Source organism: Fusarium poae, chromosome 3 (genome assembly GCF_019609905.1).
Source record: "Fusarium poae strain DAOMC 252244 chromosome 3, whole genome shotgun sequence".
NCBI classification, from domain to species: Eukaryota; Fungi; Ascomycota; class Sordariomycetes; order Hypocreales; family Nectriaceae; genus Fusarium; species Fusarium poae.
Genome location: NC_058401.1, coordinates 3,531,361 through 3,550,691, shown reverse-complemented (window position 1 = coordinate 3,550,691; position 19,331 = coordinate 3,531,361). Strand labels below are relative to the sequence as shown.

Sequence of the window (19,331 nt, the reverse complement as noted above, 5' to 3'; positions counted from 1 at the left end):
CCGCCATGCGGGCTGTTAACTTTGTAGCTCCACCATAAACTAAACACCACGACTTGTATCGACCATTCCAATATCTTAACTCATTCATTTTTCCATCGCCAAATCACTTGGACACTCGACTAATACCACAACTACAAAACAGCCACTATGCCCGACCCTCACTTCTCAGACCTCATTCTCCCTCAAAATGAACAACCCTCCATGTCTCAGCTCATGGCCTCTCTCAAACGCACAACGATCACAATCCACAATCGTCTAACCAGCATTCAAACCGATGCAGAATTTGTAGACCGCGTGTCTCATTCGTATGCCCCACGGCCACTTGTAGCCAATGAGCGTTGTGGTAGCTGGTATATTCCTCCTGGGCGGAAAGGTGCGAGTGCGTATTTCAAGAGTACCGATGGGCACGAGAGGGCGTGGAAGTTTAGCACGAGAAGATTGAATTTGCATTTGGTAGAAATCATTGAGAAGAACGATGGGTATGTATCAAGATAATGTAGGTATTATTATCTAGAGTGAGGAGTTAATTTGTTGACAGCATCATAATCGTTGATTCTACTCGTCGTGGCAAGCGTAGGTCCTTTGTCGAACCACGTTCACATAAATACTGACTTATACAGGAATGCCTGATGCCCTATCTTCCACAATCCCTATTTGGTGCACTGTTCTTAACCTGGCCATTCTTCCCTCACACCCTTCCTCCTCTAAACTGTACCTCCCAGCTCATCTTCCCGCAACAACTCACTCACAAATATCCGCACTCATCCCCGGATTCGTCGCATCATTGAAAGCTCTCAATCTCAACCTTCCAACATGCCTCACCAAGCCACTGCGCCCATTCTGGGTAACTCCTGGCTCCAGTCTTCCCTTACCAGAAGACACAGAGTCCATATTCGAGGATTTCCGGCCTGTGATATGCTGTACGGCTAGTCGTCGTGTGATAGGCAGTGAGATGGACGAGGGCGGGTATATCCAAGGTGCAGCCGACGATACCGAAATGTGGGCACATGGTCTCGAAGCGCCTTTGTTCTGGGACAACATTGATGAGCTTCTTGAAACACCAGAAGCAGAACTGCCAAATCTCATTTCTAAGCTAGTCGATGAGCAGGCGACAAACAAGAAAGATGAAGGGTCTCAGATACAGATTGTACCTCATATATCTGTATGCGCCTTGCCCCTTCTTGCCATGCCCACCGAATGTCGCATAGTCATAACCCAAGATACGACACCAAAGGATTCGTGGTTTAATTCTAAAACATATATGCAAGCTGGCCTTGGGAAAAACAAGTTGGCTAGTCGAAATCTTCGAACTGCACTGCCTGGTATCTGCGATTTTGCTGCCAAATATCTTGTCGAGGTTGAGAAACCTGATGAACAACGAATTGTTGTGGCATGCGAGTCTGGAAAGGACTTGTCAGTTGGTGTGGCTCTTGCTATATCATGTTATCTATTCGATGACGAGGGGAGGTTCAGGGATTCGACAAAAAATGTTTCTTTTACAAAGACATTGATCAAGTCGAGATTGGGCCTCATCATGACTGCTTACCCTGGGGCGAATCCTAGTCGTGCTACGTTGCAGAGTGTCAATAGTTTCTTAATGGATTGGCGGAAATAGTAGGTGCATTATACATGAAGCGCCAATCAATTTGTTGATTAAAAAAACAATAAGACAGTTGCAATAGAATTCGATCATGACAAGTACTATGTTAACATGAAATTGAAATGAAAGCATGTCTTGGATTGGTCACCCATGTCTCATGATATGTAAACGCCAAGTATATTCATCAAAATTGTATTAGTTAGACAGATCTATGCTATCCTGTGCACCCATTTCGCTATATGACCGATATACATAATATTTTGGTATTCCTCAAAGCAGATTGTCATAACAACAAACTCTTCTCTTACCTAAACCTCACCAGCCTCAATCTTTTGCAAAGCAGTGGGGAACTCGGACCAGTCACGCATGATGACAACAGCACCGGCGTCTCTTAGAGTCTGTTCCATCTCGGCCTGCTTGTCCTCAGCATAAGGGCCGACGTAACCGATGACCTTGATTCCAGCACGGGTACCACTGAGAGTACCGCTCTTGCTGTCCTCAATGGCAACTGCCTCCTCGGCCTTCTTGCCGAGCTTGTCTAGAGCGTGGAGGTAAATGGCGGGGTCAGGCTTGCTGGTAGGCTTCTCGAGACTTGTGGCAGCAGAGAAGACAACGTCGCCAGGGAAGTACTTGTCCTGGCCAACCTTCTGGATGGAAGCACGGACTCGTCGAAGAGCCGAGGAAGAGACAACGGACATTGTGTACTTTCCGGAAGCAGCAAGCTTCTCGAGCTGCTCATCAACACCAACGCAAGGCTTGAGGGCTTCCTTGAGCTTGGCGATGACGGCGTCTTCCTCCTTTCGGACGTAGGTCTCGAGGTCCTCGGGGGAGATGTCGATGTTGTAGTTCTTTTGGAGGGTGGTGAGCATGCCACGGAAGTTTTGGCCGACAAACTCTTTAATGAGAGTCTCGCCAGTGAATCGCATGTCAACCTGGCGAGACTCGCAGATCTCGTTAATGAGACCAGCGCAAGCCTCAAAGGCGAGCTCCTCAGAGAGGACGAGGGTGTTGTCGCAGTCGAACAGGAGGGTGTTGATCTAGAGTCACATGTCAGTTGACAGCTCGAGATGTGTATTGTTGTCGGTTGTACAGAACATACCTCAGGCATTTTGGCGGATAGTAGTTGTGAGACTTTTAAGGAATGAGTAGATGTAAGCTCTGGAAAGAATTGGGCTTAATAAATTGGGGGAAAAGGTAGAATGTCGTGGAAAGACGGTGGAATGAGAGGTGGTGAGGGAAGAAGACGAGAGTGATGGAGCAAGTGTGGGGGAACGGAGGTTTTATGGAGGAGCTGCCCTTCCTTGATTGAAGATACGGAGGGAACCCAGAAGGTGACGGAAAGAGCTCATGGCACTGCAGCAAGCTGTAATTGGAACATGCAAGTGTAACTGGGGCTTCTACTAAAGTCAAGACTACGGGGGTTGCCCGGGTTGGGTCCCATTGATGGGATGTTGCTTTGGAACGTGCATCAGCCATCCAGCGTGTAAGACTGAGTACTATCTAGACAGGGTGGTTGAGAAACCCCGCGGGCATGGGGAACAACGGAAGTATCATGATGATGATGGGTCAAGTATGAATGATAGTCAGACAAGTATAATAACGTATGAATATCAAGAGCTAACAAAGTTCATAAATTCACACACTACCGATATGATGCTGATATTATTTGATCGAGTGCAACGATTGGAATCTTCATCAACGGGCACGTGCAAGTCAGACAAAACAAAACCCCTCGCGATCCCGAATCGAATCGAATGAGTAAACAAATGAACGAATAAAATGCCCCTCCCCCTCCATCCAAGCTAAGAACCGCCAAGTGTCGTCATCGCTGCACTTTGAATCCCTGTTAAGCAAGACGCTAAGAGAGGGGGACCCGTTTTCTTCCCTTTCTCTTTTGTTCCTACCGGCCCGCATCAGCGATGTTATTATTTGAGCCTCTAGTCTAACAAGCATGAGTACCTAGCATGAGCATGGACCAGGACTATTTCGAAGCAATGAGTTGGCTGGCTTAGACGAGAAAACCTCTCAGTCTGAGTACCGTACATGAGCAAGACATGTCATCCATAGACTACAGCATACATACCTTGCTGCAGTGACGGAGAATTCGAACCGACCATCCGTTTAACGTGCATATGCTGTAGTCATCACAAGTCTGCATGCAAACAGTAACTCGGCAACGGTGGACCCCAGAACATCAACCTCGCCATATTTGGCGTTTGAGGGAATTGCATCAGTCCATAGAACCAGGCCATGGCATCGCGATCGCATCAATCGAGTCCGCAACTGAAACGAACATGAGAACCAATTAGTCAAATCTTTAAATCTGTCTCAGTATTAGACAGCTATATAAGACATAATTGCTACTAATTAAACAACCATCAAATGGATATCAAATTCCACATGCTAATCAACTCCCTTTCATCCGCCTGTAGCCTTGTATTCTTGGACTAGGACCATCCATCAAACATCCACTCTTTTCATTATTCGTAAAGTCCCCAACGCCAAAACACCAATCATGTGTAACACAAGCCTTTGCAACCGAATCCTGATGTTGCTGGCTTGGATCGATTTCCAGCACACGTCTAGTATCCGGACAGAATTGCAAATGGGATCGCCCGCAGCGAGCCTCTATAGAATCTCCCTCAGCTTCTGCTTCTGGTCGGCAGTCAAACTTGATGGGAAGTTGATCTTGTACTTGACAACAAAGTCGCCTCGCTGGCCTGGTTTCTTCGAAATCGGCATGCCGAGGCCGGGATAACGCTCCTCGCTGTTGGGCTGAGTAGGGCCTCCCTTCTCTAGGTTCAGCTGTCGGCCATCGATCGTAGTCACTGTTCGTCGCCACCCGGTTAGAGCCTCCTTGAGGTCCAGGGTGACGGTATGGACGAGGTCGTTGTCCTCGCGCTTGTAGAGAGGGTGTTCCTTCTATCAAATCGTTAGTTATCGAATCATACGTAGGATTGACGTGAATTTGTGCTTACCTCTTCGACAATGAAGTGAAGATCTTGGCGACCTCCCTCAACTTGATCGCCGACTCCGTTGAACTTGATCTTGGAGCCCTTCTTCAGACCAGGCTTGATGGGGACTTCGAGAATTTGGTCGGTCTGCACCCGCTTCTGGGTAGAATCATCAAACGTCTTACGCTTAATCTTCATCTTCTTGGTAACACCATTGAACAACTCCTCGAGAGTCAGAGGTAGAGGTCGCTCAACGGTTGTGACCTCGGGCGTTGTTTCCCTGGGTCGTCCCTCAAAGCCTGATCGCGCGCGCGAAGCACGGCTGCGAGGAGCTCCGCCGAACCCGCCAAACATGCCTGCTATGTCATCATCATCAACGCCGCCATGCATACCACCGGCTCCGTTGCGCATGAACTCGGCAAAGATGTCTTCGGGGTTGCTGAAACCAAAGCCAGCGCCGCCGCCGCCGGTGTTGAAGTGGAAAGTCCGGGTGCCTCCACCAGGCATACCGCCTTCAAAGTTGAATCCGCCAGGCATACCTCCAGCGGCAAAGGGGTTGCCACCGGCACCGGCACCGCTTTCAGGTTGAGCGGTACCACCACGTAGGAGAAATTCGAGACCATATTGATCATAAATCTTGCGCTTTTCGGGGTCGGAGAGAATCTCGTATGCTTGAGAGCATTCTTTGAACTTTTCAGCCGCATCGGGGCTGTTCTTGTTCTTGTCTGGATGCCATTTCAAGGCTGCTTTCCTGTAGAATCGTGGTGATTAGCTACTGTCGTGTAGAGATGGTGTAAATACGGACTGCGCCAAGGACGACATTTGCGGCGACAAGATGCTTCATGCTTGTCGAGCCACCCGTGTGTTTAAAGGCGGTGGCATGATAAGAATCTGTGTTTACTTACTTGTATCCCTTCTTAATCTCGTCCTGAGAAGCCTCAGGCTTGACGTTAAGGGTATCGTAGAGCTTTGTCTCCTTGACCATTGTGGCTTGTGGTCAATGTTGTGCTCTTGAGAGTGTGTAAAGTTTGCGATATGGTTTAAATGTATTGAGTTGAAGTGTGAGCGGTGGGGGGAGTGGAAACTAGACTGGGAAGTATGTAGGGAGTAGTTAGGTAGTGTGTTGCTTCTTTTTTCAAAGGAAAACGAAAAGTGAAAGAGTTGGCTTGTGAATTAAGGCAAGGTGGTTAAAGAGAGGGGGGATGTGTTGGTTGCAAAAGTGAGTTTACAAAAGGTGAGGAGGATTAAGTCTCCGGGTAGGTATTGACGGGCACTGATGCTTCAAAGCTACGCCATGCGACCGTAAGATGGTTAGGTGATGGAATTTAGAGAAGCCACCGCTGGGGAATACTGGGGCCATGGGACCTTGTGGAAGCTTCCAAGGGAAAGCGGCAGCAGGCCATGGATACATGGAGACCTTGATATGGAATGGACGCTGGCTGGCTTGGGGTGGGGTGACGTCGAGTCGATCGATTTCCATTCAGAATAAAGAAAGATGTACATCTAATTACATCAGTGACTTTTTTGTTTTGTTTTGTTGTATCCAGAACTGCATGTAAATGTTCCTGTTCTCATCAACCCTTCAAAAGTCAATTCCTGCAACATGCACGTCTAAAACTCTGTCGGTCATGCTCTGCTCTGCGGTAGTCTCATGTCGGGCTGAACCCAACCTATCGATGATACCTGAACACACTCGCAGGGTAAAGTGACCTATGACGATACCTAGGTAGCCGTGGTGGAGATAGCGCCCCAGACGCCCAAAATCATCTCTGAAGCTCAAGATGGTTCCTGGAGGCTTGAGCGGGTCTTGGAGACACTCAAATCTTGGCCCTGCTACGATCTTTCCCATGTGCCACACTTTACTTTTCGTCTATGTGCTCTACGACACCTTGTACATATCTGTTGTGACCCCAAGTCTATACAACAGAAGCTGTAACTTGACGGCCCGCTTGCCCCTACTGGAGCTGCAGCTATTCCTGTCAACCCCAGCCTGCTCGTTGTCGATTGGAAGCTTCTAGAACCTTCTAAGCTATCAAATTAAGCTACAGTTGGGCTCTGCGCGGGATAAGTGCGTCGGCAAGCTGCATCCCTTGTATGTATCAAGCCTCAAATACCTTAGTACCTAGGTAGGTATCTAGATAGGTATCATAGAACTTGAAGTCTTTTGATAAAATTTCTAGGTAACTTGGACCAGACCTTTAGTAATGCATATCATTGTTACAATGAATCAGGATACACTGCTCGTGCATGCCTACACAGTGTCTATATCACCAATGCTATATCCAAATGGGCAATAGCCAAAGTCATACACAATATCATATTCACTTAGTACGTCTTTCGTCCCAGAATCATCGCATAGAAAACACTTGACGAAATACCCCATGCTATTACAAACTCACCATATACGTCTACGCAACTATCCCCGAGTCCTTGACTGCATGCCTCAAGTCTCTTTATACTCTTACAAGATAAGTGAATCCACAGCCTGTTACTGGCTACTCAAAAGTCAACCCAGACAATGGCTACTGAGTAGCAGAAGAAATGACCTCCCAAGTCTTAAGGTAAAAAAATAAGTAGTCTAAGAACCATAGACTAAGGAGCATAAAGTGCTCTATTGATTCCGTCCCTTATGCTTCCAGCGGTCAATTCTTCTGACACTCTGAGGAATGGAAGCTACGGACTACGGAGTTTTGGTTTGTTAGTTCATCAGGGAATAACGTTCCCGTTAACTTAGTAGCACGTGTAAATCAATCAGAAACGCCAAGCACTCTCTTATCTTATCGCTGTTAGTCTAGTACGTACCCCTCCGCGACCACTGGAAGTGCACGAGAAAGCTGCTCATCAATTGGTGGTCGGTCCATCTTCATTCTTCATACAACTTACACCGGGTGCGTTTCGTCAGAAGCGCCCTCTAAGCTCTCATTACCTACTTGTCTTTGACGTTTTTATTTTCCCATTGTTCCCTTCGCACGGTTCCTCTTTTAACCCGTCCTTCAAGGCAAGGTCTTTGGTTCATCGTCTCCTAGTAGTGGGAGGACCGCATCGATAGATTGAGCTTCGACAACCGAGAGGAGCTTCATACCTGCTGCTCATAAACCTCACAGCTTCACCAAACTAGCATCATGGCGTCCATGGATCCTTCTGAGGCGGAGATTGATATGGTGATTGACTTTTGCGGTCTGACCAAACCAGATCGCGACTTGGTTATACAAGCCCTGAAGGTCAGCTCAGGAAATCGTTTGCGAAGCGCCGGTTGCGGCTGACATACGTTTCTTCGATAGCTCAATAACCGCGATGCCCAAAAAGTTATTGACCAGTTTTTTAATGATGGACGGGAAAAAGTATGAATATCTCCTACACCAAGATTGGGCCCGGTAGTATACTAAAACGCTACAGTTTCGTTCAAGGTATCAAAAGATCTGGGACGACTCGGTATTCAGTGCAGATAGAGACGGCGGTACCAACAATACTGGGATTTGTCAGTCTCTTCCTTGATCACCCCCTTGGCCTTGACTAAATTCTACAGCCTTTCACGTTGAATCCTCTGATCATTCCGTTATTCAAGGCGTAACTCCTCCGCCAGAGTCTCACATATATGGTGCCCCCTCGAGACCTCCTTCCCGATCAAACAATCGATCTCCCTTGGGTACGATGGTGGACTGGACTGCGGCACATGTGCCCGGTATTCCTCTTGCCCCTTCCAACCAACAGATGCTAACTGGTACGAAGGTGTCCCAAACAGCCAGGCCCAGGAAGATGACGACATGAAACGAGCCCTTTTCGAGTCGGCGCAAGAAGCTGGCGTATCAGTACCACAACAAGAAACCGGCCTTACAGGACCCTCGGAACCTGCGCCAATCCAGTTTGGTCCAGCCAACCGCGAATCCTACAATACAGCAGACTGGGCAATGGTCCCCACCGGCCCAGCCAACAAAGAGACTTCTGTGGATGTGCCTCTAGCATCAAAAAGAAAGCGGGAGCCGGGCGCTCCCGCAATGTTGGTGGTGGGCAATACGCAGAATCATGATCACCGACTCGGCGGACTTGTCACGATCATGCATGAAATTCCCATAGCGAGAAACGTCCTGCTCAATATCGGCGACTTGTCTGCAACATACAACTACAACAAAAACTGGTGGAAAGGTGAAGAGATCTTATCGCCAGAGCTTTCGGCAAGGATGCAGACAGACGGGAGCTTGAATGATTCTAATGACGTTGGGTTTCAGGAGGAAATTCACCGTCTAATGGCATTTCTGGACTCCACCGAGCGTGGGCATGGCTCAATAGTTGTGCTGGCGGATTACATGCAATCCCATGGTCCTGGCAGGGAGAAACTGTTTTACGAGATGCTTGGCCAGAGGCACATGGAAACAATCCGACCGATCATGCAGGTGGCTTCTCTTGCATTGTTCTATGGCGACACGTTGGAAGAAGACGCCACTTTTGGTCTGCTCGAGATAGAGCACACACGTGATGAGTACAAGTGTATCAAGACCTTATATGAGGCACTTGACCATGTGATGTGGAGCGATACATTAGGGTCCGAAACGATTAACCAAGACTCCAAGGTGGCTTTTTTCAAGGAGATGGGTGAAGTTTTGGTACTCGACATCGCTGGCGACGGACCGAACGACCCAATAGAAATACCACAGGAATTATACCCAGAAAAATACATGATGTCGCGGAAAGACGAAGCCCGCCGCATCCAGTACGGTTGGCGCCAGACCAAAAAAGAAATGGTACGCCTTGAAAAGGAAAAGGAACAACTTGATCGCCTGGCCGAGACCTGGGTCATCGACAAAGCCAAGACAAAATCCGACCTCTTGAAAAGGTCAGCAGAGCAGTGGGAAGGTTATAAGAGCTATCTCGATGGGCTTGGGAAGTTCCGAGCGTTGGAGAAGTCTGGATTTGATACAAACAAGTACCCCGACTATCACCAGGCTGTTCCCGATCGTGATGACGTCGCGAAAGAACAGTACCAGACGGTTGAGGAGGTGATTCAGTACTCGAAGAAGCTGCTTGAAAGTCTTGACAAGAGGATGAAAGGTAGATTCTGTCACTCGGGTCAAACTGGAAGATGATTTACTGATGTGATTGCAGATCTTGATGCTGAAATAGAACAGGTCGAGAGGAAGCAGAGAGCACTGGGACGGCTTCTGACTATGCCAAACAAGCCAGGTCGTCTGGAGCCTATGACCTGCAAAAAGTATCTGCTGCGTGGAGTGGCCACATCTCCTCATATAATATATGTTTGTCGGCGTGAAGAAGAGGACTTGATAGAATTGGACGAAGAAGAGAGCAAGCCAACTGACCAATGGTGGAGACTAGCTTATACTCCTTATGGGGATGAATCGGCCACCAGGGCAGAGGTAGGGAAACGGAACGGGCTTAAAGCCATAGAAGAGTTGACGACTAACATCATTACAGAAGCTGGATATCGAGCAAGTGCTCAAGGAGATGTGGAACGATACCAAAAAGCCATTGCTCGTATATGCCACCGAAGAGGCCCTCAAAGCTCCCAAGCAACGCCTTCCACCTCAGCTTGAGCGATTTGTCAAGTTGGACAACAAAGCCTTTCGGCAAGAATTGGCCGAGGAAGAGTCAATGGCTGAGGTCAAGACAACACCGACCTTTGATCCCATCTCACCTTCTAAGAGAAAACACCGAGCCGACAGCGTTGGGTCAATGGACAGCAACCGTGCATCGATTGGAAGCGATGGTAGAAACGGATGGGACAACCCGTTCGAGGATCAGGATGATGGTATAGTTACTGAGATGAAGGACTATGGCGATTCGTCAGACTATATCCATAGTTCAGATCTTCTTGATAACGACCCTCCCACGCTCCCAGCTCGACCTGAGACCTCGACCGCGTCCACGACAGAGCCACCGTCGGCTACCCTGACGCCTAACACAGTTGGCGCCGACTACACGGACAGCGCTCTGTCTGTGTCAGAGGAGCCTCGAAGTCCAGAAATGCAAGAGAAGTCTAAGCTGCCCCCTTTCATGTCGATGTCGAGAACCCCATCTGAAAGAAAAGAGTCGGCCAATCTGATAGACATTGACATGGACATGTCAGATGAGAAGCTCGAGACATCCTGAAGTGGTACTTTGAGACGTAGCAAAAGGGGCGCAAGCGGTTGCATTTTGTGGTTTGGTTTATCGAAATGAAGCATGGGCGGACGACAGGTATCGCCGCTGTCTCTCGACACGACATGATTCTTGCTTTAGCATTTGAGCGTAAGGCGTTTCCTCTACCTCTGCATCCAAGGCAGGTGAGGATGGAAGCATCACGTTGAATTATTGGTTTTCGACAGCGATATTGGGTTTCTGAAAGTAGCGCTTCGCATTATGATCCGATAAAGGAATACAAAACACTGCTCACCACGATAGGGTACATCAAGGCTCAGCCTTTTACACTGTGATACTTGTTCATGTTGCCCAGACAATCGTTCCGCTATGTTATTTCTGTAATTGACAATACCACCTGATCCCGCCGGAAAAGCATCTGGTGGACATTGGGCCTCACATTCCATCTTTAGATATTGGCACCTGAACATTGCCTTGAATTTCGTATTCTGTCTATAAAGAAATTACGAATACCACACTCCTTTGCTCCTCATGACAGCATGTATAAAACAGAGAGCGCGGGTCCGTCCCCGCTTCCCGCCATGCCAAATTCCTTGCTTCGTCCTGACTGTTCTAGTCAGAACAGGCCGCGCATCTTTAACGCCCATGATAAAAGACAACCCGCTATACCGGCTATACTGCAGATGAAAAGACGAAACCGTTAAAATGCCGAGGATGAATACAGCCAACCCGCCATATTGGACCTTCCCAAGAAATGCACTATTGCGCCAGGACGTCTAATTCCGGTCTCTAACATCGTCGTCGTCTTCATCGTCGTCATCGAAATCCTCCATATCCTCCTCACTATCGCTGCCGCCAAAATCCAATTCCTCGTCGGACATGTTCCAAAAATCGGCGTCATCGTCGACTGGCTTTTGTGGTGCGGTGGTGAGTTCGGAGGCGGTGGGCATTCGGGAGCCTGCTGGTATGTCCTTCTGAGACTTATCAACGATTTCCTTTGCCCGCCTATTATAATCGGTTTTGTTGTCACGGTAGAGGACGCTCGCGTCGACGTTTGCAGGGGAGTTGATCTCGGGATCATCGAGTAGGAGCAGAACGGATCGGAGAACAGACTCGACGCCGTGAAGAACATTCCAACGCTCACTAGCCAGCTCACCTGATTGCTCATCTTCACCCGGTTTGTGGAGGATGGAAATGCAGAGGTTACCATCGGTGTAAACGTTGGGGTGGCAGATATTCCTTGTCAGGAACTTGAAAGTGGGAGGCTGGTATGGGTAATCGTTGGGGAACTTCATCTCGGCCTTGAGATAGGCACCGTGCCAGACGCTGTCGGGGTTGACGACCCAGAGGCCTAGTTTCCAGCGAAGGAGGTTTGAATCGTCGGTCTTGAATGAAACTACGTGTTAGTTCTTGCGTCTGACCAGGAAGTCCTATAAAACGCACCTCGATGTCAACCCACTTCTCCTTCTGAAGGGGCATGAGCTCTTGCATAAGTCGCTTGTGCGCCATGATGACTGGTTCAGGTTTCTATATTGGTATCGTGATGCTGGTCCTATGATAGGAATCCTCCAAATGAGCGAGCAGGTGAAAAGATCGAAACACTTGGAATTTCAAGGGAAGATGTTGGTTGCAAGTTGGTAGCTGGGAGTCAGGCTTAATTTCATAAATCAGGCCAGACACAAAAGCGAACCAAGGGCGTGGAAAGGGCGGTCGAGGAGGGGCGGGAGTAGGATGAGGAGGCCGGCGTTTGCGGCTTCGGCGATTGGCGCAAAGTGGTAGCTAGCGGCAACGACAGTGGTCTTGGTCTTGGTCTTGGTGTTTTGGGATAAAATCGAAGTGAAGTGTGAAGTGGCAGTCGTTTCGCTTTGTTGGCAAATCTGGTTTAGGTCCCGCTTACCCTTTCTTTTTTTTTTTGTAATAAAGGAAAAGAGTTATTGTGTTTGTTATGCTCTGCTTTACCTAACCTTGATGAGTGAATGCTTTCAGGGAAGGTTGGGACCGAGACAGTTTAGGCGGATGCTTAGGTAGGTAGAAGTAAGAAGCTCAAACAGGGAGAAGAAGAAGGGAAAAGGAATCACCTCCTATTACTGCTTATTCACGCACACACAGAACAAGGAAATAACTGCAGGACGACAAACGAACAATAAATGGAGAAAAAGAAGAGAAGAGAAAAGAATGTCTTATCAATCTGCCTCCGGTTAATAACTAACAATAAAATATAGAGTCATTCATCCTTCGGTCAGGCCGCCGCCGTCCCGGGACCGGGGGAGTTTACAATACCTAGGTACAGCGACCGGTCACACCTGCCATCATGCCATGTCTGACGCTGACACATGCCCTGTTTGCGCCTTCTTTGCCCCTCGTCGTGCCTGCTTTGGTGAAAAAAACTGACGTCGACGTTTTGTTGGTCCCTTAACTCTAAACTCCACTTCGGCCCCACCCTACCCCACGGATCACGCTTAGGTACGTACCCGTCTACTCCCGGTCTCTCGGGTGCCTGCATTTACCAATTTACTTGATGGGTTTGATGGGTTTGGCTCTAAATAATAAACTCTCTTAACCTCTGCAAGCATTGCAATTGGGGTTTTTTTATTTCTTTAGGTTCTTTTTGCTTTAAAAAGCCTTTGGCATGAATCTGGAACAAACTACCGTCATTTGTTTCAACTCTAAGTTTAGTATAAAGATATCTGCACAGTGAAGTAGATAAAACATTTCTCTAGGTATCATCAACGTTTCACTTTGCATTCTTATCAAAGCGCTTATAATTACCATCAAGCAAGGTTAGGATCGGATGCGAGTTGAGTTGTTTCAATTAAACATTTTTTTTTCTATATGAGTTCCAATACGAATAGACTCTACCGCAACCCATCTTCATGCAATGCTTCCAATATTCATAAGCACATAAGCAATATGTACCCTTCTATATATAGTATTTCATTGCAACACTCCAACATGTATCATGCACCTAGGTCATAGTATACACAGTTGCCTGAGCGAAAGTTGTAGAGGAACGCGTGCCGTGACCCGTTCTTCTTTTCATACGTATATCGCCAGGTGTCCAACTGGTCATGAATCTCCCGTATGTACTTCTTCTCCGTAGTTGTAACCGAGTGTTCAACCTGTCGCCAGCCATCGGGTTCCGAGAGACATGTCTCGCGCATCAGGTCCATAACCTGATCTGTTGTCTCAATAGCCAAGACCGGCCCTTCGAGGAAAGATCGCACCAGGCTGCTCGCACTGACCTGCGCTTGTTCCACAACCGTTCTGCGGTTGAACTTTTTGCTCCGCGTTTGTGCCACCAATACACGGACTTCCTGCTCAGATTCTTTGTCACCCGAGCTGGAGTCCGCAGTGCTGTTGCCTCGGAGCTTCACGACCGACCTTGAATCGCGTTCTCGAATCTCGTTACGAAGCCAAGCTAGCAATTGTGTCGTTGGTATATCCGCATCCGGCACATCCTTTCGCCCCATACTCTTGATCTTCAAGATTGAGTCCTGTTTGATGATGATGACCCAAGAATACGTTTCATCGCGGTGCTTCGACATTAAATCTTCGGGCGACCTGGCGTCTTTTGCCATCTCAGCGCTAATGTCGTGCGCCCAAAGAGTCTGGAGTATCTCAACACCTGACGATCTCAGCACAGCAGCATCGAAACTGGCGACAAGACAGTCACACTGCATAATACAATTAGTACAAGCCTTCTTCGCCTTCACTTGTAGGGGATGAACTTACTCGTCGAGTGTTGAACAGACCATTTGATTCTTCTTCGGCCTTCTTCAAAAATGAACGTCCACCAGCTTTCGGGGGTTTTGCTAAACGCTCCCACGCCAAACTGAATCCAACGGCGTGACGCTCGCCAAACTGGCTGCCAACTTTAGGTCGATGTTCTTTGATCAGTTGATCGTATCTGCCACCGGCAGCAAAAACATCCTTGACCTTCTTGTCGTAAAGACAGGAGAAAAGAACGCCCCCTGTGTAAAAGGCCTCCTTCAAACTGTTGAGAGGATTGATGTAGACCTTTGTCCCCACACTCAAGTGTTTGCAATACTCTACAACTTCTTTGAGATGAGCGATAGTTGGCGAGGCTCGCTGATACATGTCGCTACCCTCAAAGAGAGTTTTGAGTTTCGCAAATGTTTTGTTCGGTGTGTCTGTTTTGTGTCAGTTCTATCCATTGTTCGATTCCAGACACTCTTTCTTACCTCTAAAATCAAACCTTTGAAGTTCGTCCACGCTTGTAGCTGACACACCCACAGTTGGCGACCGCAGCTCGATTCTAATCTTCTGCCAAGTGTAATTGTGAATGTTCAGCTTGCTCAAGACGTCTGCCGCTCCACTTCGACTGGCGGGTTCAATTCCGCAATGCTCAAAAATAAGATGCAACAGATCCGAGTGTCCAAGATGAAAACACATAGCTGTTGTAGACAACGAAGGGAATGTGTGAATGATCTCATCAATCACCTTGAGAACTTCCGCTTCCTTCAGGGCGAGATCCAGCGTGTCTGTAGTGACAATATCAAAATCGACTTCTCCAAACATAAGCGGCTGTCCCATGTCCTGCTTGTCACGGAATACGTTGCCAAATGTGAATGTTCGTTGAACGACCGGTCCATTGGTTTGCTTGGCCATTATTCTTGCATTTCCAAGAGTCAGGTCGTAGGGAAGTTGGAGCACGTTGCCATTGGGATCCAAAAGCTGAACAGCATTATCGCCATAGTGGGTGGACTTTGGATAAATGATGCCACGAGGGGTTTCCAAAGCGCCATGGCGACGGAAGATTGACACCAGTTCTTGTTTCACTAAACCCTGGTTGAGTAACTCCTGGGGACTCATATTCGCCGAAGACATATCCCAGGCATAGTTCTTGGCAGGTTCCATTCGTTTTGCAAAGAGGGTCGAAAGCATCTTGCGATAGTAGGGCGAGCTAGGGTCTGCGAGTCCTGCAAGAGTGCGTCTGATAGTCTCACTCTCCATCTGAACCGGCAGCTTCCCGCTTTTGAGAAGATCTGTACTCGATGGCCTTTCTTTCGGATTGTGGTTTACAAGAGACAACACAATGTCGGTCTGAGCCTTCTCCGCGGGCTTGAAGTCTGATGGTAACACTGGTTGCGGCCGCCTAAGCTGACCAAGAACATCGGCTTTTTGCATGCCCATCATGGGTAGATAGCACATTTCAAAAAATATAATTCCCAAGGAATACATCTGATTTCGTTAGTTCATGGAGGAGCCGTGAGTGGCTTGATTCACTTACATCCACCTTCGTGCTGTATATACCGTTCACTGTCGACCTCACCTCAGGCGCTGAGTAATAGGCTGTGCCGATGCTTCTCGTCATATCATCTGTCTCCAGGGTGTTTGCCGTGGTGGCCTTTTCTACTGAGAACTGCCCGCTGGTGGCAAGTCCAAAATCACCAATCTTGACATTGTCAATCCCATCCGAGCTGCTACTGATGAAAACGTTTTCCGGCTTGAGATCTCGGTGAACAATGCTCAATCCATGGATGTGAGCCAAGCCCTCGAGGACCTGACGGAAAAGTCTCCAGATCTCTGCCGTATTCTTGTAAAGGTTCCTAGCGATAAGATCCCTAAGAGTCTATGGATTTCAGTAAGCAAACTGCCATCTACTAGGCAACATTGTAGCCTGGTTACTTACTCGCTTTTCACAGTACTCCATGGAAATATAGAGTATTGTTCTGTAAGAGCGCTGATAACGCGCGCGTCGCTGGAACACGGCATTCCTTTCCTTGTCTGGAGATACAACTCGATGGATAGACATTTCATCCGGTGACTCATCCTCGGAGTCTGATGTGTCCTCCTCTTCAGAATCGTCTTCGTCTTCATCTTCATCTGATTCCTCGAACCCATAATCCACACCTGCGTTGGATGATATGAAATCGAGACCTCCTGTACTAGTGGCGAACTGGATATCAATACCGGCAGACTCAGTGCCTTGAGTGTTCTCCTCTGTAAAGTAATCGGTTGAAGTATCATCCTCAGTATCACCCTGGTCTGGAATCTCCTCGACCCACGTGTTGTAGTATCGAACAACCGCAGGATGGCTAAGTTGGGACAACAAACGAACCTCTTTTAATATTTCTGTAAGGCTGGCCTGCGACCGCTGGGTGATCTTCTTGATGGCATAGATCTGTCCATCGAGCTTCTTCCTTGCTTTGACAACTTCTCCAAAACCCCCCTTTCCTAGTCTGCCTTCTTCGACAAAGTCTTCGGTGTATCTTGACAGAGAAGGTCCTCGGTGGGTAGTTGAATCGCGCCTAAATTTTGGAATGGGCTGGAAAGAAGTCGCAGGGCTACTTGACAGGATGGCGGATGTGTCATCGAAGAGAACTGGTGCATCCGTGGCCAAGAACTCGCTGGATCCAAGCTCAAAGGCTCTAGGCCTCTTTTGTTTGTCCTCCCTAAAGAATCTGCTCACTAGTTCATGTAAAGAATGAGAAAGAGTGACAGACTCCATCAGGTTCTTGGGTGACGAGTACGTTCGTAGCACGTCAAGGCCAAAGATCATCTGGACAAACACGACACCAAAGTCCCAAATATCAGTCTTGAAGGTGTACTGTGGTTTTGAAGTGCCAGCAATCTCTGGAGGCAACCAATAGGCAGACTTGGCAGTGTGTAATCCAGGAAGCCCTGACTTATGAGAGTTGATAGAGTGGATTTCCCTCTGATACCAGGCATCTGAGATTTTAGGAATGATTTCACCTGTGGCTTCTCGGAACAGAAGAATGTTCCCTGGATGGATATCTTGATGAGCAATGTTCTTGTTGTGGAGAAAGTTGAGTGCATCTAGCAAGTCCCGCGTCCAAGAACGGACTTTACCAATCTCAATTTGTCCTGCAAGCTCCAATAGTTCTTCCAAGGGACCCTTCTCTGCCAAAGGTGACAGGACACTTATCGTCCATGCATTCGCAACAGTGGGATCTGAGGCGAGCCCAGCCTGAACCCTGAAGTCCAAAACTTCAACTAGATGACGGTGATGAATTCGCTTCACAGTCTTGAGATCCTGGAGTCTGGATTCGAGACTCTGAAGTTGAAGTTTGAACTCCTTGGAGTCTTTGCTTGTGTTGCGCAAGATGGTCTCTTTTAGTGCCATAGTCAAGCTGCCTTGTCCGTTAGCCAGGACAGGCCTGACTGTATAAACGACAGACACAGGTCCTTGTCGAGGGTCGCATTTGCCGGCAACGGATTTGAAGATTATGGTATTTCCCGATTTATCCGTGGTGTTGCAAAATTGATCAAACTCGACCATCTCATCTGTTTCTGTACTAGCGGTCAGCTCCTGGTGAGAGTTGCCATTAGGGCGGCGCTTCGACTCCTTGGCCTTTTGTTTCTGTCGGTCGATTTGTTGCTGGAGCATCTCAGCCATGACACGCTCCTCTTCCTGAGTCTCTTCCATCTTCTTGAGTTCTTCCGCTTCCTTCTTCTCCTGCGCCAACTTGGCCAAGTAAGCTTCATGGCGTTCTCGTTCCTCTTCGAGGGATGGTAAGTGTTTGCCATCCGCCTTTGCTTGCGCGGCGTCCTCGAGAATATCCCGTACTCCTTCAACGATCTGATCGATCATCTCTTGTTCATCCTGCGCAAAGAGCTTCGGTTTCGTCTCCAAGAACTTCTGGATCTTAAACTGGGTGACTTCCTTAAGATCATACTTCTTCAGGGTGATAAGAGGTGGGGATTTCGGATAGGTGGCAGTCATGACAAAGCTCAACGTACAAGCAAAGTCTTCATCCTTAGATGCCTTTATCCGTATGTCAAAGTGTGGTTCGGTTTTCTATAGGGCGTGAGTTTTGGTTGCCTAGGGACATCGTGGGACTCTACCTTCCAGGCGCTTTGGGTTTCCGAATGCATAACAAAGTCGTCGCCATATATAGCCTCGAGGGCGAGGATCTCGTTCTGTTGTAACTCTTCATATTCGATTTTGTTGTTGACCTCCGGGCTCGCAGTAGGTTGGAGACCGGGGAAGCTTGAGTCATTGGTGTCGTTATTGAGAGTTAAGGGCGTCTTCCATACCCCAGGTTGTTTCCCCGCCATGTTTGCGCAGGTTCCAGAGGAGAGTCAAGTCACAGCAAAAGCCGTGACGCTCTACAGGGAAGAAGCCATGACGGCGAATGGTAGTAATGATAAATTGAAATAAATGGTTGTTATAAAGGTCATCCAGTGAATGGATGAGAGATAAGAGAAACCTCCTTCTGACGTCGAGTCGCAAAAAGTGGCGGGGTAGTTTTAATACTTTGCCCATTGCCTCCGTCCATTTCCACTTAACAACTGCCAACTCAGGTTTGCGACGCTCTAATAAAGGCGGTGTCGCTCCATCGAATTACAGGCGGCCACAGGGCTGATGAGGGGTTCGCAGCAGTTCTTATGGCGGCCAATTAGTGTTTAAAGTCACCTGTACCGCCTGGCACGCGCTGCAGGAATGCCTGATTTTGCATTAGCGCAGGTCCCTAGGCAGTGGAGGTTCTTTGGAAGGGCCGGGAGGTGGGGGACGCGCCAGGGTCTTTGTCCGCTTTTCCTTGGCCCATGATCTACGTTACAGAGCTGAAAGTAAACATAAGGAAACTGAAAGTCAACATTAACATCCAACTGCAACTGCATCCCCTCTAATCTTATTCTGCCACAACAAAACAATCAACAACATAACAATATCGCCTCAAGATAAATGCCGCTCTTCTGAC

At 48.1% G+C, this 19,331-nt stretch overlaps 6 protein-coding genes across 6 annotated transcripts; 2 read left to right on the top strand and 4 right to left on the bottom strand.

Moving 5' to 3' along the window:
• Positions 1-147: 147 nt before the first annotated feature.
• Positions 148-1,615, top strand: FPOAC1_008570 (uncharacterized protein; the record flags this gene model as incomplete). Its single annotated transcript, XM_044853011.1, has 3 exons — positions 148-479; positions 539-573; positions 621-1,615. The coding sequence occupies 3 exons, from the start codon at positions 148-150 to the stop codon at positions 1,613-1,615; spliced, it is 1,362 nt and encodes a 453-aa protein (XP_044705681.1).
• Positions 1,616-1,908: 293 nt separating this feature from the next.
• FPOAC1_008569 (uncharacterized protein) lies at positions 1,909-2,708 on the bottom strand (the record flags this gene model as incomplete). Its single annotated transcript, XM_044853010.1, has 2 exons — positions 1,909-2,637; positions 2,700-2,708. 2 exons carry the CDS (start codon positions 2,706-2,708, stop codon positions 1,909-1,911), a joined length of 738 nt encoding a protein of 245 aa, XP_044705680.1.
• Positions 2,709-4,228: 1,520 nt separating this feature from the next.
• FPOAC1_008568 (uncharacterized protein) lies at positions 4,229-5,539 on the bottom strand (the record flags this gene model as incomplete). Its single annotated transcript, XM_044853009.1, has 3 exons — positions 4,229-4,522; positions 4,579-5,305; positions 5,460-5,539. The coding sequence occupies 3 exons, from the start codon at positions 5,537-5,539 to the stop codon at positions 4,229-4,231; spliced, it is 1,101 nt and encodes a 366-aa protein (XP_044705679.1).
• A 2,137-nt stretch (positions 5,540-7,676) lies between these two features.
• Positions 7,677-10,656, top strand: FPOAC1_008567 (uncharacterized protein; the record flags this gene model as incomplete). The annotated part of the gene is made up of 7 exons (XM_044853008.1): positions 7,677-7,775; positions 7,836-7,895; positions 7,951-8,032; positions 8,081-8,236; positions 8,284-9,600; positions 9,655-9,923; positions 9,982-10,656. The coding sequence occupies 7 exons, from the start codon at positions 7,677-7,679 to the stop codon at positions 10,654-10,656; spliced, it is 2,658 nt and encodes an 885-aa protein (XP_044705678.1).
• A 764-nt stretch (positions 10,657-11,420) lies between these two features.
• Positions 11,421-12,153, bottom strand: FPOAC1_008566 (uncharacterized protein; the record flags this gene model as incomplete). The annotated part of the gene is made up of 2 exons (XM_044853007.1): positions 11,421-12,029; positions 12,088-12,153. The coding sequence occupies 2 exons, from the start codon at positions 12,151-12,153 to the stop codon at positions 11,421-11,423; spliced, it is 675 nt and encodes a 224-aa protein (XP_044705677.1).
• A 1,448-nt stretch (positions 12,154-13,601) lies between these two features.
• Positions 13,602-18,687, bottom strand: FPOAC1_008565 (uncharacterized protein; the record flags this gene model as incomplete). The annotated part of the gene is made up of 6 exons (XM_044853006.1): positions 13,602-14,318; positions 14,377-14,795; positions 14,847-15,846; positions 15,896-16,237; positions 16,298-18,427; positions 18,475-18,687. The coding sequence occupies 6 exons, from the start codon at positions 18,685-18,687 to the stop codon at positions 13,602-13,604; spliced, it is 4,821 nt and encodes a 1,606-aa protein (XP_044705676.1).
• Between the last annotated feature and the right edge of the window lie 644 nt (positions 18,688-19,331).